The 26,164-nt window shown below is 36.8% G+C and overlaps 1 protein-coding gene across 1 annotated transcript; it reads left to right on the forward strand.

Annotated features, from left to right (window-relative positions):
* Positions 1–3,263: 3,263 nt before the first annotated feature.
* LOC116109830 (galacturonokinase-like) lies at positions 3,264–24,164 on the forward strand. Its single transcript, XM_031396066.1, is given in 15 exon segments — positions 3,264–3,450; positions 3,636–3,749; positions 3,908–3,979; positions 5,080–5,123; positions 12,759–12,928; positions 13,581–13,632; positions 13,634–13,679; positions 14,865–14,944; positions 16,083–16,182; positions 18,348–18,523; positions 19,919–19,959; positions 20,045–20,073; positions 21,896–21,965; positions 22,064–22,153; positions 23,542–24,164. Coding segments are annotated over 15 exon segments (1,362 nt in total). The 5' UTR covers positions 3,264–3,417; the 3' UTR covers positions 23,787–24,164.
* The last annotated feature ends 2,000 nt before the right edge of the window (positions 24,165–26,164 follow it).

The raw sequence follows: 26,164 nt of genomic DNA on the forward strand, positions 1-26,164 counted from the left end.
AGTTTTTTCTTTTCCTCTATTGGCCTATACAAATCGACATTTGAGTCCAATTTCCCTTGCCCACTTCCTCCCGCTTCCTCCATTTTTACATCCCTGCTTCCTTCGCCTCCCACCTTGCCCTCGTCTATTATCACCGTCCCACTTCCTCCACCAACCTCCTCAACCTCCTCTATTTCTGGTTCTTCCTCCATTTGTTTCTTAATTTTCTTCTTCTTTACCTGTGTCACTACCATGTAAGGCGATTTCACAAACTTGCTCTTCTGGCTCTCTCTTTTCAAGCCAGTTTGTACTTCAACCGCCTTTAATTCTCCACCAACTTCCTCCTCCATTGTACCAACTTCCTCCTCCACTGTACCAACTTTCTCTCCCAGCTTATCCATTTTCTCCTCCACCTTTTTCATGCACTCTTCCATCTTGTCAAACCTTGCATAAACGGCTGTTGTAAAACTCTCAAACAGGCCATTTATGAGGTCAACAACCTCACTTTCCCGACGCTGATGTCTCAGCAAAGCGGTACTTGTTGTACCGGTTTGCTGAGGCATACAAACCTCTTCCTCCCTCTTCTCTTCCTCCTCCTCGGAGCTCCGGCCGATTGGAGCTTCATCCTCCTCGGCATCAACCACGTTGTGAAGCAGTGGCCCTGCAACTGCCATCACATACGTGACCCCTTTTAGGTCCCACATCAGGCGGTCTATCCATTCATCACTTGTATCCTCCAATGCTTTGAAAGATTTAACATAGTCCTCTTCCGCTTCAGCCCCAGTAGTGGTGAGCAAGGGACAAACGACTCCCTACAATAAGAAACAAAATCAATCAGATTGAAGCGACATTTTAAAGCAACTGCATATTCAAAAGCTTAGTCCTTTAATCTTACCCCAGCCGCTTGAATCTCAACGTCTATTTGCTCATAATCCGAATGCGTGTGCCTCTGGACATGCCACCGCAACATCCTAGGAAATTGCTGTTGCATATCCAAACTGTTGCTCCTCCTCCTCTCCCTCTTAGCGAAGACAAGGACGGCCTTGTACATCCAAGCCTACATTAGTAAAAAAAAAAAAAAAATAGTCCATATCATAATTCAAACACATATGTTACAAAAAATATAACAAAAAACTATTAATATTTACCTACATTGCCCATGAGAAGTTAAACAAATTGTACGTGCTTGGTTTATCCTTCCCCTCCCATTGGGACTGCTTTAACACCATGTCTGCTTTTTTCAGGCTGTTGATGGTTCGCTCATATGATTTCAGTCCCCATGGATAAGAATTAAAGAACTTCAAGTTACTTGCAAACAACAACCAATCTTTCTCAACAGCTTTTGTTGAGTCACCAGCCAATAAGATCGAATGTAAAAACAAAACCAAGCACACTTTTATCTTCTCTGTATCAGTAAATTCAACTGTTTCTAGTCTAATACTTGTGCTGTAATAGACTTATCCCCCTGCAAAACCTTATTATAAAACTGTTTGGCTCCCCGACTATTCCTTACTGCCTCTGCCTTCTTATCTGGCGCTTCCCCACATCCTAAGCACATCACCAGGGCATATTCCATCATGCCAAAATGTAGTGGCTTTCCACCCACCACAAACCACATTTTTTTTTTATTGCATCTTACTGAGTGCAGCAACATGTAATGCACTCCCTGCCCCCAAAATGCCTTTTTCCAATGATTTCCGAGTCCTAAAAACCGACCGAAACAAGTGCGACATAAATCTCTTTTACCATGAGTAATTTTATCTAAAATGTCTTGTATTCTGTCAAAAACTTCCCAACTTGACCTGACCGTCACCCTTGCAGGGAAGTAGGACACCTTATCGCTTATAAGGTCCAACTCGTAGTCTGTATAGTTTACGGTCCGCACAATCTGTACAATCGATATAAACAAAATGTCAGCAACAAAAATAAACTAAAACAACTAATAAATAAAATATCAGCAACAAAAAATTACCACTGTGGTCGCTTAAGCGATTTCAGATCACTTAAAAGATCTTGACTCTGCCTCGTGCAAGATCGCTTAAGCGACCAAGAGTAAACTGAAAGAATCTCTTAAGCGACACAAAAGATCGCTTAAGCGATCTTATATCTATGATTCTGCCTCAAAAAGATCGCTTAAGCAATCTGAAATCGCTTAAGCGACCAAAAGTCAACTTAATCAATCACTTAAGCGATATAAAGGATCGCTTAAGTGATCTTAGATCTGGGCAGATAGAGTAAAAGAGGTAAATCGCTTAAGCGACAGTTCAAAATGTACCCTTTCTTCGGTGGCCTGCTCGTTCTCGTTGGCCTCCTCCTCGTCGCCTGAATCCTCGGAAGACTCCTCCTGGCCTGAATTCTCGCCAGACTCCTCCTCCTGCCCTGAATTCTCATCGGAATCCTCCTCCTGGCCTGAATTTTCGCTTGACTCCTCGTCTTCAAAACCGTTTGCTGATTCTTCCCTTTGTTCTTGTGCCGCCAACATCTCCTCTGCCTATCGACCACCTTCACTAATCGAATGATCCACCGGAGCAACCATTGAACTGTTTGCGCCACCAGAATCTAGGATTCGAAGCGTTGGGTTTTCCTCGTCATTGTGAGTGTTAGCCATGGTTTTGGATTGAATTTGGTGTGAAAATTTGTAGTTTGGATCGAAAATGTGGGCTGTATCGCCGGAAATCGCGTAGATTCCGTTTAGGGTTCAAGAAATCGATCAAAAATCATGACTTATCGCCGGAAATCGCGACTATATTCCATTTAGGGTTCAAGAAATTGAGTTTACGATTGAATATGGTATGGAAATTTGCAGGTTCGATCGGAAATCGCACTGTCTCCCTTTGGTTCAAGAAATCACTTTTTCCCCTAATGAATTTCGATTAAGCGAGGTGAATAGTTAGTGGGGCTTGTTTTGAGAAATTTCAAATTTTAAAAACTTTTATTATTTCTGATTCGGCCCACATATGTTTTAATCTTTTTATTTTAACCCATTTAACGTGTTTAGTTAATCCTAACTATGCCATGTCATCTTCTCTAAATTAAAAAAAAAATAAAAAACAGTTTCAAGACCATTTTCTTAAATCAAAGCTTGGGATGGCCGGATAGCTAAATTTTCTCCATTATTCTCCTTAGATGTTAACACATGTAAGGTTAAAAAAGGTAATTTACTCATTCATGTAAGGGTAGAATGGATAGTTCACTACTAATTCACTCGTCCTTACATAAAAAAAAAAAAAAAAAAAAAAAAAAAAAAAAAAAAAAAAAAAAGAAGAACCATTTATCATTGTTTTGACACACTACCAAACTCTGTTACCCGTGGGTTTACTTTCCTTCTAAGTTACTCATCTTGCCCTTCAATCATTATAAGCCAAAAACCCTTTTTCGTTTTGTCGAAGCTGTAGTTGTGGCTAACAAAGTTCTGAGTTTTTTCTATTATCGGTCGACATGGCTGAATCTTCTTGGCCTACTGAAGCCCAGGTAATAATCATTCTCCTGTTTTCCTTAATGGGTTGTCAAAATTAGTTCTAGAGTTTATCTTTTTTCCGCATTTTGCTGATTCATGGGATGCTGCATCGGTAGCTTTCAATTTAAACTGATTTATAATTTTCATTAACCGTGATTTGCTGGATTTCAATTTGTTGAATGAGTTTCTTTTATTGCAGTTAAATGACATAAGAAATAAAGTTTCTGAAATGTCTGGGAGAGATTCTGAGGAAGTTCAAGTTGTTGTCTCTCCTTATCGTATTTGTCCTTTGGGAGCTCATATTGATCATCAGGTTAGTTTAATATGCATACATTTTCTAGTTTTGTGTCATTGGTTATTTCTTTATTAGAAATGCCGAACAATGTTTGTTATAAATACCTCAAGACATTCTATTGGTTTTATAATTATTTTTTACAGCTCAAAAAATTAGAATTTCCATGATGTTTCCAGGGTGGAACTGTTTCTGCTATGACAATCAATAAGGGAATACTTCTTGGTTTTGTACCTTCCGGTGACACTGAGGTAATGAGATAAATCTTTTTATGCTACATTTTCATTAGGTATCAAGGACATCTTATTGATCAATTCCGTCTCAGATGTGGTGTCAAATCTTTACTGAACCTGAAAGCATTGACGGGCTGCAATTTAATGTATAATGAAGATTTAATGAATTTCGACTGCCCCCTCTCAACTTGTGGAGAAAAATGTGTTAGATCAATCTCAAATCACCAAAATGAGATGATTTCTCCATGAAATAGGAAATTATATCAATATAGAGCTTTATAGCTAGCAACATTTACGCTTGTTCTTGGCTCTGTGTCATTAGCCTGCCTTGGCTAGACCTTTTTGCTCTCTGGATTTAACATTCTCTTTCTTGTCTAGATAATATTTGTGAGATATTTTCAGCCAAAACATAGGATTCTGACTATAGCTGAATTTCCTTTTGCATTGTATAATGAGAAGTAGTCTTTAATACGTTGAATTTTCAAGATGTTTTCAACAAAGTGTTACCCGCTTATTTCTATTTTATTTGAAACAAAATGATTTCTGCTACAGTTGAAAATGAAATACAAATTGGTGACATGAAAGTTGTCCACCAATAGATTTTGTACAAACGAACTTCAACTATTCAACACCTGCATTTTGTCCAAAACAGCCTCCCAGTTTTCCAAACTGAAGCACAGAAAAGAGTCTTTGGATTCTTTTGTTACAGATACCCATGCAGAGGCCTCCCACTTCTTAAACCACTATTCTTAGAGAGCCTACAAGGTATGCAACTACACCAACTTGCGCTTATAAAAATTTAAAGAGTAGTTCCAGCACCATTGTCTTTCTCTGCCTGACCATATTCTACTCCCATTCTTTGCCCCTAATTTTTGTTTTGGGTTCATAATATAGAACGTTTCTAGTTGGAAGATGTATGTCTTTGGAAGCACATGTTTAAAATTTTGTTAAATAGAATAAAGAAACACATTTTTTGACTTTTAAAAATGTTTCAGAAAATGTGAAGATGATAAAGAGTAACAATTGGGAAGCTGTAATGTGTGTCCTTCTAGTAATATTATGCATTGAGTATTTCATCATATGTTGTTGTGTGCTGAATTTGAAACTTATTGTTGTAGGTTGTAATACGTTCAGGACAGTTTAGAGGAGATGTTAGGTTCAGGTATGGCCACTAGTTTTGCATAATCCTTTTGTCATATTTTATTTTATTTTATTTTTTCAAGATACAAAACAGACAAAAATATTTAAAGCTTCATTTGGTGGATATTGTTATGACTCAGGATGCATTGTTGAAAGTCAAGCTCAAAAATTGTAGTTTCAAGAACTCAATATTTGGTGAATATGGTCTGGGGTATCTTCTTGTAAACATGGTCTTGCAGATATCTGTCTACTTAATCCATGATTTGTGATATCCATTGGAAGGATAGGTATAATGCAAATAGGTTTGTATGAAAAATAAAGCAGTCATGGATAAACTAAATCTGCCATTCCAACAATCAATTGAATACATTAATGCAAGACATTTATTCAACTATACTACCAACATTAGGAATACTAACTTAGAAATTCAGAGATTAGCAGATTGAAAGGGAGGTGTTGAAATCCAGATTGAAAAAATGGGTTCACCTTCGAGTAGTGGGCTAGTGTGAGGGAATATTGGTGGTGTGGAAGGTGACCAATTGTAAAAGTGGTTGATTCTTGATAGGTAACTCCTCTCTTTTTGCTGAAATTAGTACGCATCTAGTTGTGAAGATTCAAGATTCGCTGATATCTATGGTTGGACTATAAGTCTGGGAGGATATATACAAACATTTGGAGTTTTGTGAGCTAGATCGTTTGTGGGAGACTTTAGTGCTGTAATAGTTTGAGGAACCTTGTGATCTGAAAAGACTTTGAATGCGCTTCTTTTTTCATTAGTCTGTTAAATCGGCTAGGGGTTGTGGCTTGACTTGTTGTGTGTTTCTGGAGCTGTTTGGCTAGAGTCTTTTTTTTTTTTTTTTTTTTTTTTTTTTTTTTTTTTTTTTTTTTTTTTTTTTTTTTTTTTTGAGCCAGTTTACACAAATTCATGTTGGTCGTTGTGAATCCATAGACCGTAATATTGGTGTAGTGGACCTGGGCTATTGTAATGTTGTTCATGAAATTTTTGCTCATCCTTTTGTTATATCTTAAGTAAATGTACCAGTTGGTCTATATATATATATATATATAAGAGCAAAGCACATAAAATATTTTGGAGAGAGTTCAAATTGCCGGCACATTTGAAGGTGTGTGTGCTCTTGTTAGGCGTTGGATGGTGTTGGTGATGGTATATAATGTTAGATTGGCGCCATAGGAACTCCTTAGTTTGGCATCCTGAAAAGCCAGTGGGTAAATTGGTGGCACAAAGTACTGATGAACACCCAACCTGCAAATCCACTATAAAACCACAATCTATCCACAACACAGCTAATATACACACTCACATGTAAAAATACTCTGTTGTATTGCCAATCACACAGAACATTACATCCAGAAGGATTCACACAGCAGCAATGTCCTATCAATACGCAGATAGCAATTACACAGAGAGAATAACAAAGTATACTAAGAAAATGGTAAACATAAGACTGACTTCGAGGGTCAGCAGCCTCCCATTTACTGACTTCGAGGGTCAGTAGCCTCCCTTCCAAAATGACTCAACCATTCTCGATTCCCTCTCTTTCGTTCCTGCCCTTTTTATTCTCTCCTGATACCTTTTGATTTCTAACAAAATTCTCTTCTCTCGTACTCCTACCAAGCCACCTGTCCCCTCCTAACAAACTCTAACCTCCTGTCTAACTAATATTCCTCGGCTTCTCACCACTCTTCTTCCTACGGTAAACCATTCTTGGTTGCTCATCATTACCCTCCCCAAGAAGAACCAGCAGATAGTTTCAAAGTCTTCCCACGTGTTTTCAAATAGGGGAAGGCCTTTCCATTGAATGAGCACTTCCCACTGTCCATTAATGAGTTTCCTCCTCTTGAGTACTGCTTCCGGTTCAAGCTGTAATATGAGATCTTCGTTAAGAGCTGCCGGTAGGGGTTGACTGTTGGGAATTGGAAAAGTGGCCTTTTTTAATTGTGAAACATGAAAAACATCATGAATACGAGCTGAGGGTGGGAGTGCGAGCTGGTATGCAATTGCCCCAATTCTGTCCGTGATGACAAATGGACCGTAAAATCGCGGGCTAAGTTTCTCATTAAGTCGACGAGCGAGAGATCGCAATCTGTATGGCTGCAACTTTAAATAAACAGAGTCCCCAACCTCAAACGTAACATCCCGGCGATGTTGATCAGCATAAGATTTCATGCGGTGTTGAGCCTTGAGGAGATGCTCTTTTAAGTCATCTAAAACATTGTTACGTTGCTGAAGTTGCTGGTCCACGTCGTCGACTGAAGAGGTGTGGTCAGAATAACGCAAAACTGTGGGTGGATCACGGCCATAGAGGGCCTTAAAAGGGCACATTCCCGTGGAACGGTTATAAGTAGTGTTGAACCAAAATTCCGCCCATGGAATCCATTTGGGCCATAACTGTGGCTGTCCACTGACAAAGCATCGGAGATAAGTCTCTAGGCAACGGTTTACTACCTTTGTTTGACCATCTGTCTGTGGATGGTATGCGGAACTCATGTGTAAGTGGGTGCCCGATTGTTTAAATAATTCGCTCCAAAAGTTGCTCATAAAAATCCTATCTCGATAGGAAACAATGGTACGGGGAAAGCCATGCAAGCGAACCACTTCTTTAATAAACAGATCCGCTACCACTTTGGCTGTGTACGGATGCTTGAGAGGTAAAAAATGGCTATATTTAGTCAGACGATCCACAACTACCAAAATTGTATCGACCCCTTTGGCTTTGGGGAGGCCCATGATGAAGACCATAGAAATGTCTTCCCACACTTGGTGAGGGATGGGTAATGGCTGAAGCAATCCTGCTGGACTCATGGCGTCATATTTATTCTGTTGGCACACAGGGCAAGCAGCCACAAATTCTTTGATGTCGTGCTTCATCGCCTCCCAAAATACCACATTTGTGAGACGCTTATACGTCCGAAAGAACCTCGAATGGCCCCCAATGGGCGATGCATGAAATTCCTGTAAAATTTTATGGGTGTGAGGCCCGGATTTAGGTAGCACCAACCTGTTATGGTACAGCAGATGGCGGCCCACCAATCTGAAAGGATAATGACTGTTGGGGTTGAGTAGGAGCTGTTGCATGATCCCACGTAATCTGTCATCACTCTGAATAGCATCCTCCAAACTGTCTAGTCCAGAAAAACAGCCCACTAAGATAGCATAAAGGTCTACCACGTCTGGCATCCTAGAAAGAGCATCTGCTACCTTGTTCTGTGGCCCTGGTTTATACTGAATTATGAAGTCCAAACCCAGCAACTTGATAACCCATTTCTGTTGATTCTCGCTCAATAATTTCTGATCAGTTAGAAAATGAAGACTGCGCTGATTCGTTCGAATCACAAAACGTCTACCCAACAAATAATGGCGCCACTTTTGCACCGCCAGAACTATAGCCATTAATTCCCTTTCATAGACTGACTTCAGCTTTGAATTTAGGGACAAACCTTTGCTGAGAAAAGCAATCAGTCATCCTTTTTGCATTAATACCGCACCCAAACCACTTCCTGAAGCATCGGTTTCTATGACGAACTCTTGAGTTAAGTTAGGTATCTGGAGAACTGGAACAGTGGTCATTATCTGTTTAAGTTCGTCAAAAGCCGTTTGAGTTGCTGCATTCCACACAAACGAGTCCTTTAACAAGGCAGTGAGTGGAAGTGCGATTTTTCCGTAATCGCGAACAAATCGGCGATAGTATCCTGTCAGCCCGAGGAATCCTTTTAGTGCCCTAATATCTCTCGGTGCTGGCCATTTGATAATACTCTCAATCTTTGAAGGGTCAACGGACACCCCTTTAGCTGAAACCACACGCCCCAAATATTCCAATTGTGACTGCCCAAAGTAACACTTTTTTTTATTGACCACCAACTGATTGTCTAAGAGCACCTGCAAGGTAATGCGTAGATGCTTCGCGTGCTCACCGATCCCCTTACTATAGATCAGTATATCGTCAAAGAAAACCAACAAAAATTTCCTGAGATAAGGCCTGAAAACGTCATTCATGACTGCTTGGAAGGTAGCCAGTGCATTGGTGAGGCCGAAGGGCATTACCAAAAACTCATAGTGCCCTTCGTGCGTCCGAAAGGCCGTTTTAAGGGTGTCCTCTGGTTTAGCTCGGATTTGGTGATAGCCCGATTTCAAATCAAGCTTAGAAAATACCGTCGCACCGTCTAACTCATCAAATAATTCGTCGATGGCTGGAATCGGAAACTTATTCGGAACTGTCACTTTGTTAACTGCCCTATAATCAACACAAAATCTCCACCCCCCATCTTTTTTCTTCACCAACAAAATTGGAGTTGAGAATGGACTGATGTTGGGCTTTATTATTCTGGAAGCCAGCATTTCCTTGAGGATGCGCTCTATTTCGTTTTTCTGGTAGTAAGGGTACCTATGAGGTCAGAGATTTGGTGGTTGAGTCCCTGGCACTAACTGAATGGCATGGTCTCTGGTTCTGGCGGGTGGTAATCCAGGAAGTGGATCAACAACTCTACTAAATTTCTGCAATATTTCCAACAACCGATCATCCACATCCTCATTATTATCACTCTGTTTCTAAATCTGTCCAAACTCTATCAAACACCCATGTCCCTCACTCTACAATGCCTTGATCATAGCCTTGAGTGAAACCATGGTTTTGCTGAGAGATGGGTCCCCTCGCAAGCACACAATCTGATCTCCCAGTTTAAACCTCATGGTTTGCTTCCTCTAGTCTGTGGTCGTTTCACCCAAAGTTTCTAGCCATGCAATCCCCAAAACAACATCCGCACTGCTCATATCAAATGGAAAGAAATTTTGGACAATCGTCATCCCTTGTAGCTCTAGGCAAACATCTCTACATTCTCCCTCACATCTCACACTATACCCATCACCAACTCGGACCCCAAAGGACTGAGTTCCCACCACAGAAATACCCAAACACTCCACCACCTTTGAACTAATAAAATTGTGGGAAGCCCCACTATCAATTAACGCAATCAGCTCCTTACCATGGATTCTGCCCTTGAGCTTCATGGTCTTTGGACTGTGAATTCCCACAACGGAGCTAAGAAAAAGCTCAACCTGTTCCTACTGTAGTTCCATTCCAGATTCAATGGACTCCCTTCCACCAGATGGATCTGGGTCATCCTCCTCTTCATCAATTAAAATAATCTGAAACTGCTTTTCCCCACATTTGTGACCAAATGAAAACTTACCATCACATCTGAAGCAAAGGCCTCTCTCCTTTTCTTTTGGATTTCCGCATCTGTCATTCGACGGAATGGGAACTCGCGTCGTTGGGAGTTCGATCGTTCGAAGGGCCGAAATGATGAAGGTGGTTGGTCGCGATTGGAAGAGTTGGTCGACGAGCCATGGATTGAGGATTTTGGCGAACGTCGAAGGAAATGGGAATTAGAATTTGATTTTAGGGATTCTGCGTTATTTGGGAATTTTGGGTTTGGGTAAGTTTCGGGTCGGGTCAAGTTTCTGGATCCATAGGAAGACCCAGGCCCCATTAGCACATGAATGTCTAATTGTCCCCATTTGGGCTTCTTCAATCACGTTATTTCTTTCCTCAATGTGTTGGGCCAGATCAATGATTTGAGTTAAAGATGTGGGCTGGGCTAAACGGATTTCAGCCCTCACTTCCAGTTTTAGCCCATTGATAAAGGCTGCTTGTAAAATCTCCTCCTTCTCCTTTACCAGAAGAGCAATGACGGCTTCAAACTAACGTTGAAACTCCATTACAAACCCAGTGTGCTTCATGACCATTAGCTACTCACAGGGATTGAGTTCTTGGGACCCACTAAACCTTTGAAGGAGTGCCAGTTTAAACATGGCCCACGACGTCGCCGTAGTTTTGGATTCTGTCCACTGGAACCAGTTGATGGCTTCACCCTCCATATAGACAGCTGCTGCTGTTAATTTCCCTTCCTCAGTTATTCCATTGAGGTGAAAACTAAAGATCCATCCGTAAGGATCTTCGCCGGAAAATATCGGCATCTCCAATTTTCTCCCACTCATTTCACTGTGACTTTGGTTACTGGTGCTAGACCCACTTGCCCCATTTGGATTTTCCTCCTGGTGAGATCGGTTATTTTCCGATGAACGCATCTCGGTTCTACCAGCTTCTTCTTCATCCTTTCTTCGCACCCAGGACTGTATTTCAACCAGACACTCTCGAATAGTACCCATCTCCACTCCCAACTTCGTAACCTCTCTTTCCACATTGTCCAGTCTAGAGTCCATTCTTGTCAATACCATAACCAAGAACGCAATGCTCTGATACCACTGATGAACACCCAACCTGCAAATCCACAATAAAACCACAATCTATCCACAACACAGCTAATATACACACTCACATGTAAAAATACTCTGTTGTATTGCCAATCACACAGAACATTACATCCAGAAGGATTCACACAGCAGCAATGTCCTATCAATACTCAAATAGCAATTACACAGAGAGAATAACGAAGTATACTAAGAAAATGGTAAACATAAGACTGACTTCGAGGGTCAGCAGCCTCCCATTTACTGACTTTGAGGGTCAGTAGCCTCCCTTCCAAAATGACTCAACAATTCTCGATTCCCTCTCTTTCGTTCTTGCCCTTTTTATTCTCTCCTGACACCTTTTGATTTCTAACAGAATTCTCTTCTCTCCTACTCCTACCAAGCCACCTGTCCCCTCCTAACAAACTCTAACCTCCTGCCTAACTAATATTCCTCTGCTTCTCACCACTCTTCTTCCTACGGTAAACCATTCTTGGTTGCTCATCAGTACTGCTTGGCCAAACTCTAACTATGTGTTTGGCCTATTAGTGGTCTTGTGGTGGCATAGATTCAAGGGGTGAGAAGGTTAGTAGTCATGGTGTCTGCTAGGACTGACTATGACTACCCACTTGCATTTAGTCATCCACTCTTGAACCGTTAGTATTTCATGTTTGGGCCATGTTGCTACAATAATCATGTTGTGTTGTGCTTGGTACGATTTTGTGCTGTGTTCTGCTGTGCCTTGTTCCTGTCGGCCTGGTGTATTTGAAAGCATAATTTTAAACACATTCTTGGATCTTAAAAATGCAAAAGTCATATTTTAATTGTGAAATTATTAATTAAAGCAATATTGTAGAATGTTGTTGGACAGGCATTTGTTTCTTTTAATTTTTATTTAATTGTTTTATGTTGTAAAAGTAATGCACTTTTTAAGCCTTTTATTTTTTTGTTCCTTTTCTTTTTAACTATTTGGATTACGTGGCTGAGGCAATGTAGTAATTAACTGGCCTTAGTTATATATCTGCCTGGATATTATCCTTAGTGAGTTAATTGTCTTATATGATATTACTCCACCTCATGCTTGTGGACTGTTTTTATTCACTGTGAATATGATTACTTCCTTTGCAATAAATGCTTACTTTCATTTTCGTGTGTGCATTTGCATGGATTATGCTACTCTCTAACGTAAACTTCATATTGTTTTGATTGGAAATATATATATGTATTGATGTTAAAAATGAGTTACAGCAGTGGACCAGGTCCACAACAGACTCTTAAAGAGACACTAGCTGTACAATATAGCTGAGAATCAATCTATACAAAAACCCCATGACCAACTGTGTTAAACTTCATATTGAATTGTTATGTTTTGTATTTGGGTCTTGACAGCGTTGATGAAATTCAACAACCAAGAAATACTGTAAAGGATAATGATCCAATCCATGCAAGTGATTCCGCCAAACTACGAGGAGCCAGTTGCTGGGGAAATTATGCTAGAGGGGCTGTTTATGCACTACAGAGTAGGGGGAAGTATCTGGCCCAGGTAAAAAAATTATTTGGTTATTGTTTATCATATAGGGTCAAGAAAGGGAATAACCAAAATCTTTGTCTAAGATAAGCCTGTGTTTTCCTTTGAAACCCTTCCAATGAAGAAAATAATGAGTTCTGGTGCTGGACATCTATGGTACTGAGCAACAACATGCTTACTGGTTTAGATGAAATTACCCTTCTAGATTATGATCATTGCTATATTCTTGTTTGACCTAAGTCTAAGTCTTCTGTTTTGTTTCAAGTATTTATCTGAAGCTTTGTAAATAGATTCCAGTGGCATCTATACTTATTGATGACCTGCCAGGTTTACTAAAATATCCTCTAAAATGCCTCTTTTTTTTTTTTTTTTTTTTTTAACATGTTAAGTTTTATTTTTCTAATGTGGCTCATTTGGTATCATTCTCTGTGATGCAACTATACTAATTTTATGTTTATGTCGTTTGGATTAACTAGTTCCAAAGAACACCGCTCTTTGAAAGATCTCCTGGAGATTGACTTGCAGAAATTTTGGCCAATTTTTTAATTGTTTCATGACATATTGCATCTCTGTATTTGTGATGTCATAATTGCTGCTTCTCAATTTCCATCAGCACTACTAAAATAATGCATGCGCTTTTCTGTTGCTCCATTGTCGTCTCTAGTGAAGCTGCACATTTTTAGAGTCTTTTGGTTTTGATCTGTTGTAACCATTGCAGGGCATAATAGGATACATTTGGTTCTGAGAATCTTGACGGTTCTGGACTTAGCTCTTCAGCTGCTGTAGTTTGGCTTTTCTTCTTGCTGCTGCTTTTCTAACATTTGGCTGCTGAGGATGCATAATCTGCAGTAAATAATCAATGGAAAGAAATGTACAAGCAGTAATTCCTTACTGAAAAAGAATAAGAGGAAAGAAAATTCACTAAATAGTGGTGCAAATTCTAAAGTAAAGAACATCTTCATAAAATTTATCAATAACATAATTAAGCTCAACCACTTATTGTTATTATTATTATTTAAATGGTGGTCGAAAATGGGATCTCTGTTAAACCTGGATTTATCATTTTAGTTAGCTCTAAACTTGAAGATTTAGGGAATTGGTCTTTAAGTTATGTGAAATAGGAAAAGGAGCAGGACAGTTAATTAAGTAAGGGTAAACTTGGCATGTGGTATTGATTGGGCATTTCTTAGGACTAGATTGGACTGCATTTATAGTACTCTACTTCTATGTTTGGTACAATGTGAAGACATAATTTTATGTAATGAATAAGCTCAAATTTCACAAATAATCTAATGGAAAATAATTTAAAATAAATATAAATTCATGCTTCAGAATTTGTATGAATATTTTGTTTATGATTAGGAACTAGTAAAAACATATTTTTATCATTAATGTTGAACTTATTCTTTTAATTATACTATTTCTTGATTAACCAATTAAAACATATTTTAAAATACGTAACTAAATTTCATATTAGTTTAGGTTATTTTGAAATTTTTTATGATGAATAAATAAATAATATCGAATTATTAGAATCTGGTTGAAAGAAATTTAATAAGTAATCCATTTCTAAATATTTCTCACTTTTTTATTATTTTTATTTATAAAATAAAATATAAATAATTCATTTTTTTAATTAGTTCATTAAAATTTTATAGAAATAAATATATGTAATAATTAATTTGTCCAAGAACTGCACTTTCCTTGGTCATTACTGGCCCAGTGTTACTGATTACATATTTTAACCAATCTAATTCCACCTCGACTAGAAATGCTCCCAAGGCTTGTCTAAAACTTTTAGTACAGGTCGCAAGTACAGTCCTGTATTGTGTCCAAGTAAATAACAATCTGAGCTACTGGAGCCGAGCAATGTTTGTTGTCATGGCTTAATCCTTTTGGAGTATTGTGTACATTATTGAGGAGTGTTGATGTATTTGGCATTTGTAACTTTAGTTAGCATTTTACAGGTAGGAGTTGCTTACCTGTTGGCTTTGGAAAGTGCAAATGATATGAAAGTATCTGCTATTGATAACATAGAATTTGATCGGTAGGTTTCTTTAAAACTTGAATCTATTTATTTAATTTGTTATTGGTATGCCTTATTTGTGATTTAAAGCACAGCATGTCTAGGTTGAACTATGAGGTTTATTTATTTATTTTTATTTTAAAGTTCATGCCAAAGAGACACTGAAGGTGTTATTTTATTGAAATGAAAAATAGAGAATTCAAGATTCAAAATAAATCCTTAGAATGCCATTGTGTCATATAGAAAACAAGAAGCATCCAATCTTCTTGTAAAAGCTCAACTAAAGCGATTTTGAGAGGAATATCTAAAAAATACGAGCAAAAGCACGAGAAACCGATCAGAAAACATTGTGAATGCAAGTGGTGTTCAGTCTTGCACCTGTATTGTTTTACTATGTAATCCTTCGTATGGACTGCATTTACTTTAGCTTTATCTTTGCTATGTTGCTAGGGTATAATTCATTTTTGTCAAGGAACATAGTTTGGCTGTGGAGCTGTAGGTTATTGGACGTCTAAGGGTATTTTTTATTTATTTCGATGGTCAATATCAGTTAAACATGATGTCGTCATACAATAAGTAGGTGCAGAAAGGAAAGGCAAGCAGAGAATATGAAAGAATTCAAAATTGCATACAAAAATCATCCATCAAGTCTGGCTGAAATTAAATCACAAATGGGACCAAGTCTTTAAAAAAAATTAAGGATAAGTAACTAAATTATTCAAAAATATGAAATAGTGATTATAAATACCACATTTAACATAACAAGCAGTAGTAACTCAAATAAGATATGGAATGTGTACTCGTAATTAGGTCAATTATCAAGGAAAAATTAAAGAATTTTACCCTATAATTATTTATTTATTTATTATTATTTTTTTTAATGATAATGAAAGAGGTTTATGTCCATGATGCAGGAGAACTTTAGATGACATATATAATGTTTTATGCATCCTTAATGACCATAACTTGATTCGCATTTCTTGAAGTACTGGAATAATTGGCGTGCTTTACATGACCAAATAATTTGTAAATTTCTGTTCAATTCATGATCATGTGGAACTCAAAACCTCAAGCGGTTGATATTGCTGCCAATTTATTTGTGCTTTCCTATTCCTTAGAGCATTATTCCTTTGTAACTGTTACTTTTTTGCTGATTTAGGTTAATTGAAAATGAATATTTGGGTCTAAGGAATGGCATACTTGATCAGTCAGCTATATTGCTTTCAAGCTATGGTTGTCTAACATGCATGAACTGCAAGGTAATGTTTGGCTTTTGTGAATATTTATTGTTCTTAAGAATCAAACTCTTTATATTCTCATTAATTTACTTGACTTATTCTAATTGTAGAGTCAGATTTAAACTTTATGTTGATTATTTTTACCTATTTTGTCTTATCAAATTTATCCAAGATGATATTTTTCTGCTGTATGGCTACATAGCACTTCATATTTGCTCTTTTTTTTTAAAACATTATTTTTTGTTGCTTTAAGGTGTTTTCTTATAAAATACAGTTAATTGGTAAAAAAACTATGAAAGCTAACTCTATGCAGTATCCATTCTTTCTTAATCGTATTGCATTGGTCATGGGCGATAGGCAGGACATTAGGTTTTGGGAAGATAAATTGATTGGAGATGCCACTAGTGATAAGTTTCCTCACCTTTATAGGCTTTATCCTAATAAAATCTTTTCTATTAAATCTTGTGTGGTTTTCTCTCCAAATTCTTCATTATGGATTTGGAACTTCAATTTCAAAAGGACCTTGAATGAAAGAGAAACAGGAGACTTCATTGAGCTTGTGGAGTTGGTGGGAAATGTAAACATTGATGAGACTAAAAAGGATAGAAGAAGCTGGAAATCAGAAGCTTCCGGCAATTACTCTTGTAAATCCTTCTTTGAGTGGTTAGTAAATGAGTCCGTTCTTGATGACTTTAAACCTTTAAAGATGATATGGAAGACCAAATTCCCTCCTATTGTTCAAGTCTTTTTGTGGGCTTTAGTCCAAGGAAAAATCAATATGAGAGATGTGATACAAAGAAGGTACTCTTATATGTGCCTATCTCCATCTTCGGGTGTCAAGTGTAAACAAAGTGAGGATACTGCAAATCACCTATTCCTGAATTGCTCTGTGGCTTCAAAATTATTGGCTAGAGTTTGGATTAAGGATATCATGGATTATTCCAGGTTCTTGTGAAGCTTTACTTACGGAGAACGTTTTCTCTTTTCGAGAAGGAAAGAAGGGTAAATCATGTTTTGAGGAGAAATGTGATAGTAACAGGGAGGCCATATGGGATGGTTTGACTTTTTGCTTTTATTTGGGCTTCAGTTTCAACGGAACTTAAGGACTTCTCATTTTTCTTCATTCATCTTAATGGGGAGTGGATTTTGGGCTACCTTTGTATAGTTTGTTTTCACTCAAGGAAGCAAACATTAGTCATTGTCTTGAATAGATTTGTTCATCTCATCATTTCTTTGATATCTTTGTGGATCTCTAGTCCACGGATTTACCTACCCCAGTCTCTTCTTAATTTATATTTTTATTGTTTCTGATAAAAAAAGAAAAGGAAGAAAAAAGTCACTCCCTGGTTATTGTGAATGGTGGGGCAGTATATGTATAGATGTGGTTTGGTTACAACCCTTTATTTATATAACCCAAAATTTAGTAAATAATTCTAGCTATTGATTACCATCTTGTTAGGTTGGTCATTTTGTAATGAATTCCATCACCTGTATATTTTTTTGCACAACTTGTATGTAAAGACAACATCACCTTTTGTTCTTATCAGAGTCCAATCTTGTGGATTACGGATGATAAAGACTATTTGCTACTTAAGCTGAATTCTAATGACTGAGGCCAAGTTTGATCTATCTTTCAAAAGTAATTTGATTGGAGATCCGAACCAATACTCTGAGTAAATTTTATCTATTGCTTTCTCTGTAAGGAATTGGGTGTCCATAATATTGAGTACATGGTAGAAACTCATAAGACATATGAAAGACTCTCTCAAATGTAAGAGATCTCATATTGAAGTGGTTGTCCATAATATTGAATACATGGTAGAAACTCATAAACATCTAGAAGACTTACGTAAATGCAAGAGATCTCATATTTCTTTGATCAGTCTTGTCCTTGTTCCGTTACATGTTGTAGAAGTTATTCAGCAAATTTGGCCTAATCTCTTGTGCACATTTCAAAGCACAATAATTTTCTGTGGTGCAATGCTTCTCTTTATAGCAGCTTTTAATAGATTTTTCTCTAATGATGATTACAATTTGATGTTTTTGTTTCAGCTGATCTATATCTAAAATTATGAATTTCAGATGTATCAAACTGGCCTCCACTTTCAGTTGATTTTATATTTTTCTCTTATTCTTTCATAGACTGGTGTTATGGTTTCTCATGAATCTTGTTTTCCCACGCTTAGACCAAAGAATACCAGCTTATACACCCATCAAAATCGTACAACAGCCACAAAACTGATTTACTCAATCGCTACAAAATATTATTGGCATTTTCGGGCTTGAGATGTAATCTGACTACCAATCCTGGGTATAATCGCCGAGTTGCGGAATGTCAAGAAGCGGCGAGTGTTCTCTTGCGGTATGATTCTTTCCCTTTGCCATTGAAGTCTTACTGATTCTGGGATATCCTTAAATTACCTTTATGTGGTCATTTTACCTAATATATGTGTGCATCTTGTGGGTGAGATGTCTTTGATATAATTTTGAGAGGTATATTTAAAATGCACGTACGGTTCATTTACCATGGTTTTCATTGGAGCTGAACCAATTATTAGTTGAATAGAATTTACTGGGAGAAAAATTTCAAGAAGTTTTTGATTAAATATAATTAAATTAGGTGATGAGCCTTTGATAAAGAGTAATTCTGATCTGACCTCATGGATTGTAGAAATGGTTAGTAGACCATGCTTTTTGGCTATATTACGTGATTTAGAAAAGAATTGAAAGTTAAAAGAGCCACTTTTTGATTCCTGTATTTCTGGAATAATCATTTCTAGTTGTGTTATGGAAAAAATCTGCTACTAAAAGATAAAGGTAATCATTTCAAATTGCTGTGTGTAAAAAGACCAAAATAGACATTTTTTTTTAGGGTTATCTTAATGTGCGCCCTTAGTGCCGTAAGAGCACACATTAAAACCAATAAAATAATCTGTTTATTTTGATGCATTTTATGATAAAAGGAAAAATAAAAATATAAACAATTTCTGATGCGTTGATATGCTAAATTTTTTCTAGAGCACACATTGAGACAACTCTTTTTTATTTGTATTATGTAACATATTTTTATAATTATCAAAATTGTTTTAATAAATTTTTTATTTTTTATTAAGAAGTTTAACTATCATATCAAAATTATAATTATCAAGTAGGTAATTATTTTTATTGATTTAAATTTTCCTAGTAACTTATTTTAGAAAAGAAATTATTGTCGTTGAATGTTCATTTCGTCATAGTTGATGGAACAACACTTTCAGACCTAAATGATTTTAGAAGCTGATCAATCGAAAAGTGTAGGTGCTATAAAACAAAATATAGTAATCTAAATCATACAAGAGACCAGATAAGATAAGGGCCTCATCTCTGATAGAAAAATCCAAATAAGAATCCCAAGATAACTAAAACAGCACAATATTAGGTTCACGTAAAAATGTGAAGTCCCTAAGAGAATAATGTGTTCATTTAAAGAATGAGTTTGTGATCATCAAAATCCAATTGATCATCAAAATCCGATATCAATTTGACCCTACAGTCAAGGAAAATCATCACACACACACACACACACACACACACACATATATATTTACACACATATATATATATATATATATTTACACACACACACACACACATATATATATATATATATTTTTTTTTTTATTGTTTTGGCTAGGAGCCTAGTTGTTCTACATGTATTCCTGGGTTCTTTAGATTCTGAAACTTTTGGTAAATCATATTTCCTTTCTCCTGTCTACAGTGCCTCTGGAAAAGCTGAAGTCAAGCCTCTCCTGTGCAATGGTTAGTATTTGACCTATTTTGTCTTCCAAAAGTTTGATTTTTGCTTTTTTTTCAACTGATAACGATCTTGATTTTTTTCAAACAGTGGAACTAGAGGATTATGAAGCTTACAAGGTAATTGATTAACTTAGTTTCACAAGCTTGTGACTAAATGAGTTCAAATTTACATGGTTATTTTTCTATTCTCTCATGTTTAAGTAGATGAATAAGTAGAAACCAATAGCATCCTGCTTTTTGTTTAATACTTCATATTTTTGACAATATCATGATATATGAAAATCTTTTGCAATACTAAACATTTAGAATCAATGTTATCGGTTGACTCATGAGCAAAAAGTTTTGCTAAAGGAAAAGTGTGTCTGTATATATGTATATATAACTGTTAGGATCCCACATTGAAAGGGAAAAGGGTGGGCATGTGGGTTATAAAGGTTTGAGCACCTTCCCTTGGTAAGCCGGTTTTCCAATGAGAGTTCTACCCAAACCCATGAAAGACCCATGGCCCAGCCTAAATTGTTGAGTTATTAGAGTGGGTTCCTATCAATTGGTATCAGAGCATGATCCTGCACACGCGTGGCAGGCTGACCTTGGGCTCGAGCTGCTACACCAAGGAAAGGGGATTCGCGAAGTCAACCAAGAGGTAAAGAGGCCGACGTGGAGCCCAGATAATAGGGCCTAGTGGGCCCCCTGAGGGGTCGAGATGGAGAGTTGCTGACAGGCTTCTAGGGCCTGACAGGCTTCTAGGTGAAGTAAGACCCAAAGGGAGGGCAGTAAAGGCCGATGAGGGCGGGTGCTCTCTGGAAAGAAGACCAACAAGGGCGTTGGGTCTCGAAGCGTGGGGCAATGTTAGGATCCCACATTGAAAGGGAAAAGGATGGGCATGTGGGTTATAAAAGCTTGGGCACCCTTCCTTGGCAAGCCGGTTTTCCAAGGAGAGTTCTACCCAAGCCCATGAAAGACCCATGACTTAGCCCAAATTGTTGAGTTATTGGAGTGGGTTCCTATCAATTACCGAGTGAGAATTTCTGCCTTTGCTCCTGATATTGCTCCCCCTTACATTTAAGCATTAATGAGAGCCAAATCCGTATTCTTGAGATATTCCATTGCCATAGAAAGTATGCAGTTCTGGGCCCTAGCAGGGTCTTCCTGTGTCTTACAGTGGGAGCATCCAATATGGCCTGAAAAAGTTTATGATTGAGCACCTGTCACGCATGTTTACTAGAAGGGTAAATATGGGATTAAAAGGGATTATCAGTATTAGGCTGTTTGAGAGTTTGTTAGTAAAGCAACGTAGCAACAGCCATGAGAATATTGTGATTAGCTGGGTATAAACTTAGGCCTGTGAATTGTAAAGGCAGAGTTTTGTGGGAATTTTGGTTGGGAGGTTTCTAGCTCCTTGAACTGCTAGACTATCCTTTATTTTCTTTTGTCGTCTTCTTTTTCACTTGTTGTTACAACTTGTATTTTCCTTTCATTATCAGATAAATTCAGCTGAATTAATCATAAACTCCTTGTTCTTTGAATTGTTTATTTGAATTGAGTGTGGGAAGTTCTGGTTTCCTATCAGTTTATAAATTGGAATGTATATGGCCACCATGCCAATCAAATCAATCCCCGTGGTAGCAATTTTCCTTGTCAATTTGTAGTCAAATTTCTGTTATTATCAAGAGACTAATTTATTTTATATTTAAACATAAGCTAGTGCGTCAAAATGCCATCAGATTAACAGATTTTCTAGGATGTAAATGAAGCTGAAAACTCTTTGTGATTTTTGCGGGTATAGTGATTCATCAGTTTTCGATGAACCAGAGTTTTTCTCTAATCGAACAAGGTAAAATAAGACAAAAATATAACTGAATTCATGAAAACAATTTGAAATCCTCCAATTTTCTTTTCGTTTACTTTTTCCTGATTGATTGGTATCATTTCTCTGCAGTGCAAACTCGAGCCTATTCCAGCTAAAAGAGCAGAGCATTATTTCTCAGAGAATATGCGGGTTATAAAAGGCATTGCTTCCTTTGCATGCTTTCTAAAACTTTCTCTTGGAAATTATTATCATGGTTTTGTGCATTATCAGGTTTTTTCAAATATTTGGTTATTTCAGGACTTGAAGCTTGGGCATCAGGCAACTTGGAAGACTTTGGGAAGCTCATCTCAGCTTCTGGTCTGAGTTCTATCTACAACTATGAATGCGGTACAACCTAACTTTCTTTGTTGGTACTTTATGTAGTCATGTAGTGCTTGTGACGACCGATTAGAGTTAATCAAGAATGCCTCAATATCTGCAGTTGAACCAGCCCCTTGATTAGACATTGTACATAGAAAAAACAACCCAAAACTCCTTCCAAGTTAAGATTTGAGAAGAAAAAATAAGAATGTTCAAAGTCCTTGACTATCAAAGTCTGAAGTAATGCATAAGATGAACTTTGTCCCACAAAGTATATATATATAAGATGGCTAATGTCGCACTTTACCTCAGAATTTTAGGTTTTCCCTTTCCCTAAAATTAAAAATGTTCTACATGAGTAATGAATCAAAAGTACCTGGATTTATTATCCCATGCAATATTTGGCTACTTTTCGTAACCTAAACTAAGAAGTCATTTGGCACTGTTACACATCACACAACAAGAAGGCAAGAGGCTCATTCTTGGAAACCTTTTCTGAATTACTTGTCTAATATTAAATTTTGCTCGGGCCAAAGCCATTCATTTGAGAGTCAAGTCTCAAACACTCTAGATATAGCTTGCAAAAATAGCTACCTGAACTCTATCTTACAAACTCATGTATCAGTTTTCATGTCACCAATACATACACTGGCTGTGATCTCCATAAAGATTGCATATTCTTGTTTTCCACTTTTATTTAAGCTCTTTTGAAATTGCAAATCCAATTAAGCGAGGAGGAACTACCATGCATGAATTTTATGAGCATATTACAATAAATGTTAATAAATCTAGTGAATTTTATGGGATTCAACTGTAGTCTTTCACTTGGATGTTGACGTTTGAGTGGATTGAAATTCTGCTTTTAATTTATCCTTCTTTTCAATTTCTATTTTTCATTTATTTGATTGTTATTTTATACAGTTATAACTAAACAAGATGGTTTAATTTACCTGTGCTTATTGGTAGTTTCCTCCCAATGGCCCATTGCTGCGTGCATATTTGAATTATGTTTGTGTTCACTGTAATCACCTTTGGATCTCTGAACTTTTCACGCGATCTCCCCTACAATCTGTATTTATGATTGGGGTGCTTCTGGTCCTTGGCGCTGCACATACCTATAAGGCTGTCCTTGAAATTTATAAGCACATCGATGTGTGTGTCTACTCGAAATTTCCAAAAATTGCAATTACTCTTCAGTAAATAACCCACTTTTCCTACCTATGGCAATTTCATTTTTTCATGTTTAATTTTAGATTTCTGCTCAATTTTCCTATTCTAACCTAAACTATTAACAAAGTTTGAGAAGATAATGTTGAATTCATTAGATTCTTGTCAGAGTACTTTGATAATTTAAGCCCTTTATCTCAATATACATAAGACTGCCCAGTGATGAAAGAATTATTGTTTTCGTGAAGGTTGTGAGCCATTGATACAAATGAATGAGATCCTCCGGAAAGCTCCTGGAGTATTCGGAGCACGGTTTAGCGGTGCTGGATTTAGAGGATGCTGTCTTGCATTTGTAGATGCAAGTCGTGCGGCAGAAGCTGCGGCGTATGTCAGGGAAGAGTATTTTAAGCACCAACCTGAGCTTGCTAGCCAGTTGAACCCGGACTTTGCTGTATTAATTTGTGAAGCTGGGGACTGTGCTCGTGTGATCTGACCAGGTTTAACTCTTCTTTGGCACAGTTGCATTAAATTTTCATTTGTTAAATTTAATTTGTTGAAACCTGTATATTGTCTCAGACTGCTTCAAAAAATAAGTGGAATTAGATTCCAAAAAATGGAACATTCTTACAAGTTTGTACTGTTCTTTTTCCAGATCAAATTCAAAATTGATTTATTTGAAATCAAAATTTGATCAATGTCATCCTGTTCAAATCCATATGTTATTTGGTTTGATTACAGGCCAGTGTTATTCAAACTTTTAGTTGAACTCTAGATAGATGTGCTGAGCATTACAAATTTTTCTCAGTTGTTGTCGAGGACTGTAATAAAAATTTATATTAAAAAATTGTAATATTATATTTGAATTTTTACATTTAGCTTCCACTACTTGCAACATCCATTTCATTTCTTCCCTTCGTGTTTATAGTTGGGCTACGAGCTTTCTTGCTTTGTCTGGTTTTAATAGTTTTGATTTGGTTTTGTTTATGGAGGTAAGTTTACCTTTTAAAAGTTAGGTACAGAGGATTTGGAAAGTAAGTGATTCAGGCCAATCCCAACCTATGTCTCCAAAAGCTATTCCTCTTAGAATATTTCATTATCTCTCTTGGTTGATCACTCAAGCAAACAAATCCAATACAAATAGTTTTCCTCCAGGTGCTATCAAACGCTATGACTTACTTTCTCTCATTAAAAATGCCTAAAACCCCCCAGAGTGAGATCCACTATTTTAGAATTTGAGATTGATTTAATACAACAATGAAAACTCTCTGACTAAAGTGTATAAGCATGTGTTTAGCCCAAGAAAACCCAATCTACAAAGATTATAAGTGCTATGTGTAGCAAGGGTTGAATTATAAAGAGAGATTAACAAGTGAAGTGAGAGCTCTTAAAATTTGATTAAATGCCTTTGGTGTGAAGTTTTTGTCAGTTTAGATTGCCAAAAGTTTATTAAATATGATTTGTGGGTTTATATAGAAAATCCTAAAAAAAATGGCCATTATGCTGGAAATTGAATTTTCTAGTTCACCTCATTGGGTCAAACTAATGGTCTATTCAGTTGTCCTATTGCTGATGGAGTAATGTTATATTTACACCACTTTTTTTTATTATATTCATTACATCATGATGTGATATATGTCACAACCACATAAAATTTTAATTATTTTGAATTTTTAATATTATAATAGAATTTGTGTGGTTGGGATATATGCCATATCATGATGTAATGAAAATGGTGTAAAAAAATGGTATAAATGTAGTATTACTTATTGCTGATGTGGCGTTGATGTGTTACTAGCCGTTATATCTCCAATTGGCATTACATTTAATGGTGCATTCAATCGTCCTAATGGTCTATTCGATCGACCTATTGATCATCCTATTGACAAAGTATTTTGCAATGCTTCTGTTTGAATAGGAAAACCATTCGACAACATATTATGTTGACTAATGTCTTAAACTGCAGATTTTAAAACTTTAAAAAATATTAATTTAAAACCACTCGATAACCTTTGTAATATGACATTTTAGACTACAATCAAAAATCGATTGACCAAATGAGTTAAACTGTGAAGATTTAAAACTTGGAAACTTTTAATGTAACCCCTATGTTTGGAAAAGTGACATTTTGGCCTAGATTTGAAAAATCCAAAAACAAGTTTTTGAGAACTTTCACATGAAAGTTACTTTTCTCACCAAGACTCAATACTTTTACAGTTAAAATCGATTACAAGGAAATATATCTAGACTAGGCTTTCTTGTATTCTCCAATGTTCCAAATTCAAGTTGTTCGTTTTCCCTCTTTAATATTTCTTTGAGTGCATTGAGAAATTCTTGCTATCTAAGTCCATACTTAAGTAGTAGTCATTAGCAAATATGCTTAGTTTGTTATCATCAAAATAAAAGTAAAAGTATGCTTGAGTCAACAATGACCATTGGTGCTTATAATACAAAACTAAACAGCCTTGAGATTCTATTCCAAGCTGCACTTGCGACATCTTGAAATATTTGTAGTTCCAACAAAGTCAAAAGACCATGAAGTTCCTCATAGGGCTTAATGAAGCCTACACTAGTGTTCGAGGACACTTCTTACCATCAACAAAGTTCATTCTCACATTCTCAAAGACAAAAAAACAAGAAGTATCAAAGAGAAGTGTGCTATTGCCTTAACCTACAGCCTTTGCTATAGAATACAACTCAGGAAGATCCCTAAAAATCCTCACTTGAATTGTGGAATATATGACAAGCTTGGGCAGACTTCAGAGACATGTCGAGCATATCTTAAATGTGTTTATTGTGGCTGGAAAGATGAATTATGCATGTGGTCAATTTGATGAGCGAAAGCACAAGCACTTTCCTCCAAAGTCAAACATG

This window comes from Pistacia vera, unplaced genomic scaffold, assembly GCF_008641045.1.
Source record: "Pistacia vera cultivar Batoury unplaced genomic scaffold, PisVer_v2 Contig59, whole genome shotgun sequence".
Lineage (NCBI taxonomy): Eukaryota > Viridiplantae > Streptophyta > Magnoliopsida > Sapindales > Anacardiaceae > Pistacia > Pistacia vera.